This window comes from Anopheles coustani, chromosome 3, assembly GCF_943734705.1.
Source record: "Anopheles coustani chromosome 3, idAnoCousDA_361_x.2, whole genome shotgun sequence".
NCBI lineage: Eukaryota > Metazoa > Arthropoda > Insecta > Diptera > Culicidae > Anopheles > Anopheles coustani.
The window spans coordinates 44,711,956-44,726,892 of NC_071288.1; the positions used below are offsets into that span (position 1 = coordinate 44,711,956).

General features: G+C 43.0%; 1 protein-coding gene across 1 annotated transcript in view; it reads right to left on the reverse strand.

The window, feature by feature from the left end:
* The window catches only part of LOC131261905 (dopamine D2-like receptor), a 98,452-nt gene that overhangs the window by 18,915 nt on the left and 64,600 nt on the right, over nt 1-14,937 (reverse strand). The window contains exon 3 of the mRNA XM_058263765.1: nt 2,399-2,511. Coding sequence (XP_058119748.1) covers nt 2,399-2,511 — 113 coding nt within the window. The remainder of the gene's footprint in view (nt 1-2,398; nt 2,512-14,937) is intronic.

The window sequence follows — 14,937 nt, forward strand, 5'->3', positions numbered from 1 at the left end:
AACAAAAACTGTGTCACTACTCCGAGAGCAAACATTCAATGTTGGGACGGTTTCATCCAGCGAACAATTGAATTAGAATCGTTTTCAACGCGGCTCTTTCTACGACGTGTCACGCCATGATGGGTGAATACGAATGCAACCGAAAAGGATTCTCATGTTGCGCTTATAAAACATATAAAAAATGAATCAAAATAAACACAATACCCTCGCAGGTGAGCACGTCAGGTGGAATTTCATTTTCAGCTCATCCGTTGCATACGTCGCTCCGGCTTGGTGGTTGGAGTGACGGCTAAGGATCGTAACCGTTTGACGCTTACCACCCACCAGTTTCCGCTTTCGTGTAAAACACGGGCCGCAGAAGTGTTTTTGCACGCCAGCACGTGACGCTAGGCGCCATCAGCCAGTCAACAGTGTGCAGTGCTGCATCGGGTTCGTTTAACACGAGCATTCCAGGATGCGGGGCTGGCGTTGGAAAAAAAGCTGTTTGTAAAAGAATAAAATAAAATTCACCACATTCACCGACTGTGGTGTAGTAAAGGATCAAAGGCATAAAAGTTCTAACGAACTGGTAATCGAATATTCCCGCCACACCGGTTGGATTCGATTCGGAGGTTCACAGGAAGGCAATTGAGGCCAACCCGAGCTGTGGGATAATGGAGTCAATTACCGATCAAGACACGCCAGAGCAGTCAGTTTGCAATTGCACTTCCGAGGTTTGAAAAAGGGGCAAAAGGTGAAGTCACTTACCGTTCGATTTCCCAACCCAAACCGAGCGCCTTTTTGTGTTGCTCAATTAAACTAGAACAAACTGTTCACAGGCAATTCCCGTCGGAGGGTCATGATTTTCGGTAGCTCCCAATGACCAACGTGCATCGGGCTCTATCTCGCCAGTTGGCACCATCGGATCCGTTCGCAAACAGTACCGTCGCTCGTTTTACGAAAATGGAAAATTGCTATTCCGGTGGAACGTCGAAAGACGAATGTGGAGCTTTTTGCGTACCGAGGTTTCGCTGGTTGTAAAATTCATTTGATCACAATTGAAACAAATCGTTGTGCAATGCAAACACGAGTGATAATCTAAGCGTAAATTACGACCCCCCAATGGTTGGGCGAGAAAACCGAGCGGGCATAATTGATCGTTAATGGGAGCACGAAATTGATCGGTGGTTTGGAAGTGTGGGTACGGAGCGGCCGATGTGGGCAGAGAGAAAGCTGACCGACACGATAATCCGTTTCCCATTTTCCACCCCTATTATATGCTTTTAGGTGGGCAATCCGCTTCACTGACCGCTTTATATATTTGTAAACACATTTTTTCCAAGCCACTCTTCGACATTAGAAGTGGAAGTGTGGAGCTTGGCACGGGGTTTCCCTTCGGGACCAACTTCCCGGCTGTGGAACAGTCGGAAGCATTGCATTTTCGGGATTTGCTGCCAAAGTTTATGGCAATCTAATGCGGTAAAGGTTCATGGCACCGGGCGAGATATTGAGCCCATAATACTAGATAATTAAGGCTAGCTAGGTCGATGTTTTCAATTAAAATGTTTGCAAGTACAGATGGTAATTAGTGGTTCATTACCGGATTGGATATCACGCTTGGAGCTAATTCTCAATCGAAATTTAATTGGTGTATTCATTGCATTTCATTGGATGAATATCATTCAAACTGGAATGTATGTCTACGGTGTGATGTACAACGGACACTTCCTGTCACTTTTTGATTTAGTTTATGTTGAATTTACTTTCCATAAAAAATGTAGAAAGTATTTGTTTCTCGACTCTTTTGGCAACTTCGTATGCCTTTTTTTGGTAATGTTTCTGTGAGTCTCTTTAATTTGACTTCACATCCACTTTAAAGCCGGCGTCAAGTACAGACCCAATAACTCTTACCTCGACCGACCTTTCTACATAAATTTCAACCTCCGGTGGAAGCACTGGGCCGGCCCCCGAAACCATATTGCCAAATGTGCAAGTTCAGCTCATATTTCACAATATTGAAGGAAAGTTAGCACCACCCAGCACGATAAATTACGCCCACCATTAGTTTCATGCCGGGGCCGGCAACGAAGAGAGCTCCAGGGATGGCGAGCTGATTTGCAGGAATACGGAACTGTTTCGGTGAAGGTGGTCGACTCCTACTGGGTATGTACGGAACCAGCTTCTTCGGGCCGTTATGAAGGCCGTTGCAGCGATCGAATGGGAAAATTTAAACACCCGTCACCCACGGGGGGTGTGGGAAAAGTTATAGGTTACAGAGCTGTTGGGTGGGGAATGTAGTTGAGATGGAAGAGTTTCACAGTGTGATTTCGGTGCGGTTGAAATTTGAGCCGGAGGGCAGCGATGTAACCCATGCCCCTTTAGCAAACACCCACCCCCCAATCCTGGAGTTCACACTTACCTGTCTATTGAAATTGCAACTAAATTAAATATCGACGACGTTGAGCATATCACATCCATAGCTATGTAGAAATCACAAGCAAAATTTGGCAACGTCCATGAACCTGTGTTCACCTGTGGGGAAGAGAGAGAGAGAGAGAGAGAGAGAAGAGAGAACCAGAACGAAGGCATTAGTGATTAGGAGCGATAGCATGGACGGGCAAGGACCGGCTGGAGATCGATGGGAAATGAAAAAGCAATGAGCACGTTACATAAATCAAGGCACATGAATGGCTAAATGGGGCTCTTAAAACTAAATTTAATGGTCGGGCAAAATGGGGAGGAAAAAAGTGGATGCTTTCAGCACCCGACCGATGACCCATTTTGAGGACCGTATGCCCAAGGGGGTGCTTCCACAAAATGAAAAATAAAAAAAAGTACACGCAACCGAGTAGATCGGCAGATGCTCGGTAATGGGAATAAAACAAAGCGAAAACAAGGGGAAGGAAAAACGAACGCCGCTTCGACCACTTCAGACTGAGAACGGTGTTTGTTTTTTTTGTTCTCGGTCCAATGTAAATTTTCGGGGTTTCAGCATCCGCAAGGATGCTTTAGTGTTAGTGGTCGCTGTCGTTGGCGCCGGGAGCCTCGAGTGAACGCAGGGAGGTTATCTGTCAACGGTGGCAAAGTAATTATAGACTTTCCGATGACCTCGATGACTCTCGATGACCCAATCGTGGAACCCCTTGAAGGAGGAGGCGGGAAATGTGCGGAACTCCTAGGGGTGCCGGATTTAACTGCAGACATTTTTCGCTCATGCTTTCCCGTCACGTCCTACCGGGGGGAGCACGGGAGGCGCACATTGCTTCATTGCGTCAGAAAACTGCAGCCGCTGGTTTGGGCTTTTTTTGATGAGCGGACGTTTTAATGCCACCGCCCCATTTTTGCTCCGTCCCGAAAACTCATCTTCTCCGGTGGCCCGATCACCGAGTGAATTGATAGGACATTAATGCCACGGACAAAAAGCTTTCCACGCGTGGTAGACAAGATTGAGATATTATATTGATTTTTTTTTAGTCGCATCTTACGGAAGACTGCAAAAAATTTCGAAGTCACGTGGAAAACTCACGTAATCGAGAGATAAAAAGAGTAGACTTTAGCAAATGGCAACCGTCCAGACGTCGACCGGGCTGAGATTTTGTCTTAATACGATTTTTATATCCCAACTTTAACTATTGAACATTGTGACAAACAACTGTTGTGGATTGAAAGATTATCAGATTATACTTATTAATCTAAGGATTTAAAACTGCCACATGCTGGTTTTTGTTGTTATTGTTCGTCCGCATAGTTACAACCTTTGGCCAAGCTTATCATTGGTAATTTACTATTTGGTGATCTTCTGGCTTTTAAATTTTTAGCCTGCGATGGAAAAAGATACCGGTTAAAGATAATTTAGTTCTATTTAAACAAGTTCACATTATCTACTGATATGTTTTTTTATACTCCCTCCATTTGACACCGCAACATATTTCTCATGCCTGTTTGTTGCAATTGATTCGTTTTAATTGCATGAACAAATTGTGCATAAAAGTGTAAGTGATCGTAAAGTTTTCATTTTTCTTATGGGGATGTTTGATGCCGAGCTCAAAAGTTTTAGTAAATAAAATTGGTCCATTATTTGAAAATGTACATTGAAATTGCATTATGATTTGTAGTAATTAACACAACACTACTAACATCTCGAACCATTTTACTTACAGTACTTTGTATGGAAATAGGAGTGTGCATCCATAATCGACAAAAATAATCTTTAAATAAAATGAACAGCTCCCATAATTCCAAACTTTTTTATTAACCTTCATCGCCCTTTAGAATTTTTTCTGTCACATGAACCGTGCGTTGAACATAAAAATGACATTTTATTTGACAGACTAGATTGTACGAACAGGGCACGTAAAGAACTCCTGTAAAACTTTATCCTTCGCTAGATCGTATGCATTCCATGGTTAAGCCTGGCCCGGGTACAATTCATTTGTTCGAGGACTTTGTGCACTTCTTAACGATCTCTCTCTGGTCGTCTACAGTTGGGGCTGGTAAAATCCGCTCTTATGGGAAAACCTGGAGCATTCAAATAAGTGCGCAAAACAGTCGTTCCGCCTAATGGAGCGGCGTAAGTATTTCGTGAGCCTATCCGGGTCGCCCAACTTCCAGTGTCGTGTTCCTTACGCCGGCCTCAGGTCGCAGTTTATCTGATTTCGAAAAACCGTTTTGTTTCGCCGGGAAAGCGAGCTACTGGACCGGAAAATGGGCAACGAAATTGCGGTTATGAACGTACTACGGTTCCCGGTCCCGATGATACTGCTAGCTCCGGGACGTCCTGTAGGAGGCCTCTCACTGTGCTTTCATAACTCTTGTTCACGTACGCCCCGTCCCCGGTTAACAAGAGATAAAACTACACCTGCATTCCCCCAACCTCCGTGAACATCGTGGGAAAGACGTCCTTAAAAACTTAAGCTCGCTTTACGCCCTCTCGGCAATGTCCGCCGCCGAGCGTGCGGCAGTAATCGGTCTATTCACATTTGTCACGGGGCATTCGGGAAAGGAAACCAAAAGAAAAAACCGAAAGCCCATACCGTGGGCAGACGGTAAAAAAAGTAACGGAAAACGACAGGACACCCCCTAATGTTTGGTAATCTGCCCCAGGTTTTGCGCGCGCTGTGCCCCACAATACAGTGATTGTTGTTCGCCCGAGATCCGCTCCGGGATACGGCTTCGAGTAATCGATCGTTTCGGCTAAACCGCCCGTAACTAATGGTACCATAATTTCCCTCGAGGAACGAGCCTCACCAAACATGAAAGACCTCTGCGGTGATGGCCGGCGGAGGGTATGTGAACTGGACCGGACCTGTCGGAAGATAAGCGCGTTACAGAACAAATGGTTAGGGGCTAAGAAGATCCGGGACGAACGAAAAAAAAGACTCGAATAAAACCAGGCCAAGGGAAACCTGCAAGGGGAAGCCAAATCCCTTACCATCAGGAAGACACGCAACAGAGGAGAACATCTTTCCAGTGTGTTCTTTCAGTTTTTATTTCAGATCAGCTCAAGCTGGCCGGGTTTGGGTCGCCCCCTCCGACCACTAGCGCTGCCGGAGTGAGTCAACAGATCTTCTTCCCGGACGGTCACTGGCGCCTGGCCGTACGGGAAGCTGTATTGTTAACGTCCGGCCGCCATTCACCGCAGGTCGAATTTCCTTCCGTCGGCCGACTATCGTTTCGGAAGTTATCTTTCCAGGAAAGAAAATCTCCCGGTGTTTGTCCGATCACGCCTCCAGGTGAAATAAATGTGTCATTCAGGGCCAACAAACTGCGCAAACGAAACCAATCCTCAAAACATGTCAAACTCCTGGGAAATCGAGTGCTCCTTTGTAGGTAACACATTTTAGCTAGACGATGAGACTAACAATAAGATATTTGACGGAAAGAATGATTTTTCAAACGATACATAAAAAAAGGTAGTTTTCTAATGTTGTATACAACCGGTGGGAGATTTAATTGTATACTTTTACTTAAAAACAACTTTGCATAACTCGTTAACAAGTGTGAGATATATAAGGAAATTTGGTTGTAACGGTTATAATGAAATTTAAAATAGTATCAACCGAACATTTTACTTTTCGATACTCGCCAAGCACACAAACTTCATAACAAGATTATTTTTTCACAAAATATTCACGCATTTATTAAGCAAAAATGTATCCATCTTCGTAACAATGCTGAAAGAAGTATTATCGCTCTGTTCGCTCATCATTCTAACATGACATGATGGATAGTAATATTGCGAATGTAATCCAACACCATCATGTAGGTGTAATAGTTAGTGCACACAAATGTTTCCCTCCATCGGCAATCTCCCGGACGACAAACATTGGTTTGTACACCCGCAGACGGAGGGAAAATTGTTGATAAGAAAACAAGCATCACAAGAAAGGTTCGTCCGAGCAATGTAATAATCATCGCCGGATGGATCAGTGGATGACCGGACCGGTTCTGCTGATTGGCAAAGCAACATATCGGTACGAAAACATCCCAAGCTCGCCCGGGGTGGTTCCATCCGCGGTGCATCCATTCCCAGTTGGATTCCCAACGCCCACCGGTCCCAAACGTCCTGCTCCGTGGTGGTGAAACATTTCTGACGACGTTCGCTCCTCCCAACCTCATCGCTCCCACGAGCTCAGCGCCCACGGGCGGAATTTGGGAAAATCATCAATATTCGGTTTCAAATGTACGCACCCGATGCTGTTACGGCGCGTTTTCGGTTTCGGTTTTCCGGTTTTCCCTCCCGCCCGGGACGGCACGGCATGACTATTACGCGTGGATTAGGTAGGGAAATTTAGTGGCACGATTTATGGAACCCAGCAGCGCTGCCCTCCGCTCCGGTTCTGGCAAATTCGCAACCCAATGACACGGAACCGTCGAATGGCTCTAATGACGTTTGCCAGACGACCCTGCGAACTGAGGGCTTGGATTAGCATTCAGCGGACGATTCCTAGCCCTGCGGGGGAAGATCTGCTTATCCGGAGCACTGGGAATTTCGTACAAGGTTGTTAATTTCAACCACGGTTCGCGGTGGAAATGTGTGATAATTCGAAACATTAGCTTGAACATTGCTTGTTATGTTTCTTGGTCGGTTAAGCTCGTAGCAGCATTAATCGGTTTACGGGTAATGGAAGAACTTAAAATAAAAAATAAAAATTTCTAAACATTTCAAAGTCTTTTTTTTAATCGAAGTAGAAAACATAATAAATAAGTTGGTTACCACAGTAGTTTTTAGAAAATACCATGCGACTAAATATTTCTTACAAGCACAATATGGTGTCATACCTCTTTTTGGTGTTTTTCTATACGTGATGGAATTGTTTGAGTTTTTATTGAACACGTCAAAAGTTTTAATTAAGATAGAAATTTCATCATATGTTATATTAATGAATTATTCGTCTAGTTTTTCAAATAAATATTTTTAATAACATGTCTTGAAAATAATATTTATAGTCTAAATTAATATAGACCAAACAAGGATACACAAAAGTTTATATTTATTTTGCATTAATTCACATTTTCCACGTTGGGCATAACTAAAGGTTAATTTTTAAATAACGATACGTTGCCCATAGAAGCGGTAATTAATCGGCTTGTAGCGTATAAACGATTCTCCGAAATCAATCTTCAAAACAAATGTTGCTTGCGTCAGTAAAAAGCGTGGGAATGTAAAGGTTGGACGGCACAAATCACTTCAGATTTCTGTCCACCCATTGATCTGACATTTTCCCGACCATTCCATTTCAATAATTGTGAACGGGAGAGAGAAAAGTTCATAAACAACGACACGGTGTCGTTCCTCAGCCTACCTCGGGAACAGGACAGTTCCTCCGGTTACTGTGTTGGCAAAGGAAACTCATTACTGCCACGAGAGATGGATGGAAAAAATGGACGGGGCAAATAAAATCCCCCACTCGATCGATCGATTCTCTCGTGTCCGTCGAAAGGAAAGCGCCGAAGTGACATTGCTCGATCGGGAGACAACGGGTGAAAAAAGGTGGCGTAGCATGAAAAATGAAGCCTTTGTGCGTCTCCGATAGCCAGACCCCGGTTCCAGCAACTCGGCGAGTGATTTACGACAATCTGAGAAAATCTATCAATTTTCATGTTTCCAGCCCCCGAATCAAAGGGGTGGTCACCCACGGAAAAGGAGCTTTTTTGGTACCCCAAACAAAACAACCCTCGTCTGGCCGTCGTCGTCTCTGAGGCCACCCTTTTGACGGTTGGTGAAAATCGGAAAGCGGGCTTGCACTGCAACTGGAGGAAGTCGGTATGGAGTCTAATTTTCTATCATTTCAATGGCCGGAAAAAGCAGAATTTTATCGTGGGCCAAGATACCTTTCTTCCACCGCATTTTGCCCCTCGTTGGTGAAAAGCACGTCCAACAGGATGAAAACGAGATGGTGGGTTTTTCTTTCTCTGGCAGGGCTTTTTTTCCTTTCGTTTACATGCTTGTATTTTCCTGCCGTGCAATGTTACTTTTAATATTCTACGTAGACCTCCGATCACGCTACCCCTGTGCGCTACTACCCCTCGCGCCATGATGACGCACTTCCGGGAAAATCTAATTTCGTCCCACGAAAGTTTTGATTAAAACAACCGCCATGGCGAGGGCCTTCGGTTCGCGAGGCTCGATCTTTTTCCTCAGCTACGCGTGCCGGAGGTTTCCTTGGCTTGAAGTGTATAAATATTTATGGCAGTGGTTGTGAAAGTTTTTATTGCTCCACAGATTTCATTTTGATTACAGCTAGTAACGTTAATTGATTGAACCAAAACGGTTATGGGCCGCGGCTGGCGTGTGGTGCATGGATATGTTTTTGAAGTCAATTTAAAAAGTGAAACAACCACCAGCTTGTAACACACCTTTTCATAGTCAAACATTTTAGTTTAATAACCATTAAAATGTTGTAACGAAAAGTTTTTGCTAATTTTTTTTAAATTTTTTGGGTGACCGGTTGAACTCATGATTAAGAACACAAGTTACAGGCAGAAAACCGGATATACTAGCTCCGCTAATACCTCTCAGGAACTAACCCCATTTCATGCTCATTTGACTCATATTGCATCTTAAAAACATACAACTCACAGAAAACCCACCGAAGCCCTCGCATAGCACTGAACTCGACGCTGAAATGACGATGGCAGAAGATCTTGGTTAAAGCCGCCAGATTTACGATCGAAGTGTTAAATTAATTACGCCGTAAAGTTCCAGGAATGCCCGCGGGCAGGAAACGCCCGGTCGATCGAGAGGTATTTTATCAAGATGGCCAGTAAAAGCTGACCGACCTGGAGGTGGAATAGGTTGCCACCGGCCACCGGGATGGCGGAGGGCTCGAAATAACAAATAGGGCGCGAAACGTGCCGCGAGGATTCAATGAGTGACCGGGCGCCTCCATCGTCTCTCACCTCCGACGTCAAATTGAATCTAAAAGTCCCCGCATCCGGCGCGGTATTGCTTTGCGTGAATAGTACACGTGCTTTTGGGGTTGTTTGATGCTTTATGTAGAAATAATATTGAAGCATAAAATTCACGCAAAAATTGAGCTACGATGGTCGGTATATTGCCAAACAAGCGAAAGCGGAAAAGGGGGACGAAATAAGTCCTCAATTCGACAAACTTTCCTTCCGGGATTCAATTTGGTGAGTTAACAGCAAGCTGTATTTTAATTAAGAGTAAAGAAAGTCTTCAAGGTTATCGAGGTATGCTGCTGTCACACTTATGGCGTTTGAAACATACGTTTCTTGTGGTATTATTTGTACTCAAAGTATCAGGATCTCTTCCATAATATGTCGGTGCATTACCATTTATTTAGACTCGTTAGACCTCACCACATATTGAACCGATATTTTTGAAGCTTGTAAAATTAGTTTTCCTGCAGCTTCTTGCTGGCAAGGTGACATGCTGGTGAAATAGGCGATATTCAAACCTAATTTGTTCGCGCATAAAATGCATCAAAAAATCTTTTCGCCTCGCCGGATACCACCGGTTGGGTACGGTACAGCATAACACTTGCTTCACAAATTGCTTGCCTAACTGCTGGCGGCACTCGGGTGAAGTAAAAATTTAATCTTTATGACCGTTTCGCAAAACTTTCGACACACCGTTCGCCAACGGGTAGCGCTTGAAGGTGATGGTTAAGATTATTCCAACCGAACCGTGGCCTCGTCCTCTCTCAGCAGCTTACTTCCCGCTGCTGGCCACAAGTTTAGCAGTGAGGGGCTGCGAACAATGACGAGCGAGATCATTTTAGTGGCCGAACAGCTGAAACACTGCCGAGCATATTATCGTCATTGTCATCATTATTAACAACATCATCGTTTCTTGCGGATGGTAATGGGCGAAAGTTAAACCCGCCGAACGCTCTCCTCTTGAGCGTGTTGGTAGGAGATGGAAATACTACAACCACTAGGTGGGGGAAAAAGGGAACTCTAAGCAACGAGTCTTCACGGATAGCATGTGTCCGAAAGGGCATAAGATTGTACTGGTAGCCCAAGCGAAGCTCAAGAGGGAAAAGGAGCGGTTGAAAAATGCGGCAAACGAAAAAGCTTAGCCTCCGCACTCAAAGTCTGTGATAAAAGAAAAAAAAAGGTAAAGAAAACATAACCTAACTAATTTACAGCATTTAGTAGCTCATTCATTTTCGACCCTACCCGTTGCTATGGGGGCTATACTTGGAAGAAATTTCAGCCTTAGTTTGTGGTATGGCTGTGAAACATCTTTAAAAAATATGCTTCGGTGCGTGAGAAGTGTCTGAGCCATGTGTACAATACTTTGAGGGTGTTGCGGACAAAATGCTGACCTTCATTTGGATCATAGAAGATATTTAAAAAGTAATTAAAACAAACAGCTAGTAAATAATGCCCCTAGTGGCAGCTGAATGTATCTTTATATTTTGTTTGACAGAGTAAGAAAATATGGTGTATATGGAACTGTTTTAATGATCTGTTTTAAATAAAAGTAGCCTCAGATAATGAAAGAATTTTATGTTTCAAGTTACCATCATGGCTTGGTCGAGGAACTCCATTAATTAGAAATATCTGACAATAAAGATTTAATTAATGATACAGATATATTCAATTTACGTTAAGTAAGAATCCACCGGTTCCCTTCAGCACTTTTCATTGTTCTTGTGAATTTTTAATTATTCGTAGTGTTAGTTATGCTTAGTAAAACAGTCAACTTTGAAGCATAGTTTGCAAGCTAACTCAAATAGCGAGGGTCATGCAAGACAATCAAATGCAATTCATTTACCTTTTTCGTTTAAAACATGCTGCCATTCCAAACATTTCCATTCTGTCGAGATGGTGTGTGAAATTTTGCGAATCGCTTGTAGGTTTATAGATTAGGGGTATTCAAGTTTTGCTACCGGAAAACTTATAGTTTCAAGTCTTGTTCGAAGCGCGAGACGTTAACTTATTATCCCATTACAATGATCGCTGGAAAATTCCTATAAATCCCGAAATCTAGAGGCAGCATCTCAGTGCTGACTACAGATCACGACACTGAGCAAAACGGGCCCCTAGAGGAAATAGAATTGCAGCGAACCTATGATGAACACCGTCGATGATACGCGAGCACTGGGTTCCATTCATGCACGGGAACTTTCGGGAACGTTAATTCACCGGAAGCGAAATGAATGTTAAATAAAGCCTTTGTCTCGGCACATTTACAGTTTGTATATCCCGCTGGGATGCTACCTGGTGGGAATCGTAACTCATTCCATGTTATCAGACGATTCCGCGGAATGAAATAGAGTGCTATCTGAAGGTATGCGGTGATTGTCAACCGCTGTGAGATGATTGTGAACCGAGAACTTTATTTGCTGATAAATGCAAGGATTTCTCCATCGCGGGCGGCACCGCCATGGAATTCGCCGAGGCGACACGTTGTGTCATTCGCAGAATGTCTGACATGTGACACGAATATGTTTGGTCGTGTTTGTTCAGAAAATATGAATTTTTAAGAATTTTTTAAATCAGAATTTTTAAAATTATGAAAATGAAACATTTGCATACGCATGGTGTTTGAATTTATCGTTTCATAAACTACCAACGTCTCCAGGAGAAATAGAAGACAGCATAAGGAAGATTGCTTGTGCTTCCATCATTAAACCATCTGGCCAGCTTCTCACGACAATCGTAATCGTTTCGTGCGAAGCTTTTCCACGGCGCAAGAATTTAATATTTCCTGCTGCATCGAGAGGAACAATAACATTTCCTTATTTAAAAGGAAAAACCGCACCAGCCACACCTCAACGCTATCGCTGGTCTGGGTTTCATGGCGAGAATGCGTTTCCTTGCGGTGGGTTCTGCTACCGTAAAACCACATTCACGACCTCGGTGGAGGCGTTGCTTTACGGTCCAGACATTGGTGGAAAATTATGACATCCGTCATCATCCGTTTGCGGTTCGAGAGCGTGGGTGAGAAATAAAAGCAAACACCACTTGATGGGGCGGACTTTCCACCATGCAGAAAAGTACAATTCGTCCATATTGTCCTTGTTGTACCGAGCGCTTAGTCCGTTTCATCGTTCACTGCGGGGCACACTGTGAAACGGTGCCATAATAGTAAAAACAGGCGCCATGAAACGCGCTGCAGTAATATTTTGCAATTTTGCATGCCGTAACGTTATTGTTAGTTTCACCTTTTTGCCTCTGCTGTCAGGAACTTGCTCTATCCTAATGTACTGCATTATCTCTCTTCTGCTTTGGTGCAACAAATTGGAAAGACACACGGGGCAATCAGATTAAAAGGGTTGTATCTTCCCGTTTGAGGCACTCGCTCATTCACACATTCTGGGGCTTTTGATATAATAATACACTTATGTGTATGGGAAACCCGTCCAAACTATGATAATCAAATGGGAGCGATTCTCCGCGCGTCGTCTGCTCGACAGTTTAGATAATCTGAGATGATGAGAATTGCAAAAGGCGGAAATAAATTACGCGTCCATAAACTAAATGATGCTATTAGCTGGCACTATCGTAGAGAGACTAGGAACCAACGCAATTGAATATTATCCCGACGAAAACAGGATCATTGAATTGCTTAACGATCAGCGTGAAACGTATCTATCGATCGGTTAGCAGGCGAGCCGTGGCCGACGACAAAGTACTTCCCATCCGAGGGTGTATAAGTATAATTAATGAAAGCTTCAAGATTTTCCAAGCACTAAAACTGAAAGCATTTCCAATGAGAGAGATGTTCCAGCCAATTTGTCGTGAGTTCAATTTACTTTCTCGCCGATTTAGGGATAGGAATGGAAAATTTATTTTTTATTGGAAAATCATTGATTTATTTTTCCATGACAGTGTTCAAGATTAGTTTGTTTTGCATTGTGTTCAATAATTAAATATGTTCACCGCAATAATGTGTACTCTATCTTCATTCAATTATTAATCTTTGCCAACATTTGCATAATAATATAATACTATCGTTCGTTTTATCGGTTTTTACTTGTCAAGGTATAAAATTGAGTTTAGCATAGTATATTATTAATTTGACAAACAACATTTATCTAAAAACTACAAATGAAACTTGCCTACATTGCATTAGGAACTAAGTGATAAACATTTTAAAAACACAAATATTGTGCAAATCAAAGAGCCTTTATTGGTTTGATAAGTACAACCTGTCTCATAAATGATAAAGAGATTTTTCCTTGCTTTCTTATTCTATTTGTGCATCATTAAAGAGATAAAAAAAAACACATACACCACTCAATATACTACGACTCGTGTGTAAATATGTCGATTTATGCTTTCAAACGACGTGAATCATAGACGAGCATTGTAGGTTCGGTAGGCATAATCTGCATATTTTGTAGACAAACTGGAAACGAACGGAAATTTTCTCTGAAGGATGGAAAAGCGATAAAAAGAATCGTACAACATTCACAAACTTGTTTTCATTCAAACGACCTGACACATTCTTATCGTCGTAGACAAATCTTATCGTTAGCGTGGGCGTGCATATGGATATGTTTGTGGTTGCCTTTTTACTAGTTAAGCACTGTCATGCAGAGTGGTCGGAAGAAGGGGAAATGAAAGTAGTGGTTTGTTGAATGTAAATGGGAAAGAAAAAAAAACCAACCAACGAACGGGAACGTATGCCGCTGCACGCGGGATCGACGAAGCCGAGAAAACTCCTAGGGTGGAATGGTTCATTAGGAAAGATTTATGATCAAAAGTGTGCAACTGAAATTGCATTCCACTTCCAGGGCTCGGGGATTCATGTGAATTGACGACGTCCTTGACATCGGTGGGATACGTCGTTGTCGTAGTCGACACCGATGTCGCAGCGGCTCGGTATGGTCCGCAAGTCGAGTCCTGCCAGCAGCGCAATCGGATAACGAAATGAAGTGTGGGTGCTGCTGGGAGTGAAGCTTGTCATGAATCTGCTGGGAGTGTTCCTTGAATTGAGTTGGTTTCGGAGCAAGAATAAAAATGAAATAAATTGAATGAAAGCGGAATGGGGCATATTTTAAGTAGTGGGGAACATACTACTGTCTACACTACTCTAATACTCATGAAAATGTATAATTTTAGAAATGTTTTCTTTTATTGTTTCTTGAAAGGGTGCTGCAAACGGACTGGCATGTATACTATAGGAAAATGTTAAATACATGTACAATAAAAATCATAAACATTCTATTCGTTTGAATTTGTGGATTCATGAATCTTTTTTGCGAATTAAACTCCATCGCATAAGAGAAGTGCTTCACAATACAAAATACATCTCGAGTGTTGGATTTAAAACTAAAATCCGTCAATCGTTGCCGAAGCATGCGAACTTTGACGTTTAGCAATGCCATTTCAGTCAAAAATAGAAGATCCGTTTACTTTGCTCTTCGCCAGCGGTTCGTTCCCGGAAGGCTCGGTAGTGAGTTTTTCCAAATGTCAACGCTATTTAGCGTAAGAAGGGTAATCTGCTCCGAAAAGCTCTTAAGTCTCCGCCGCGCG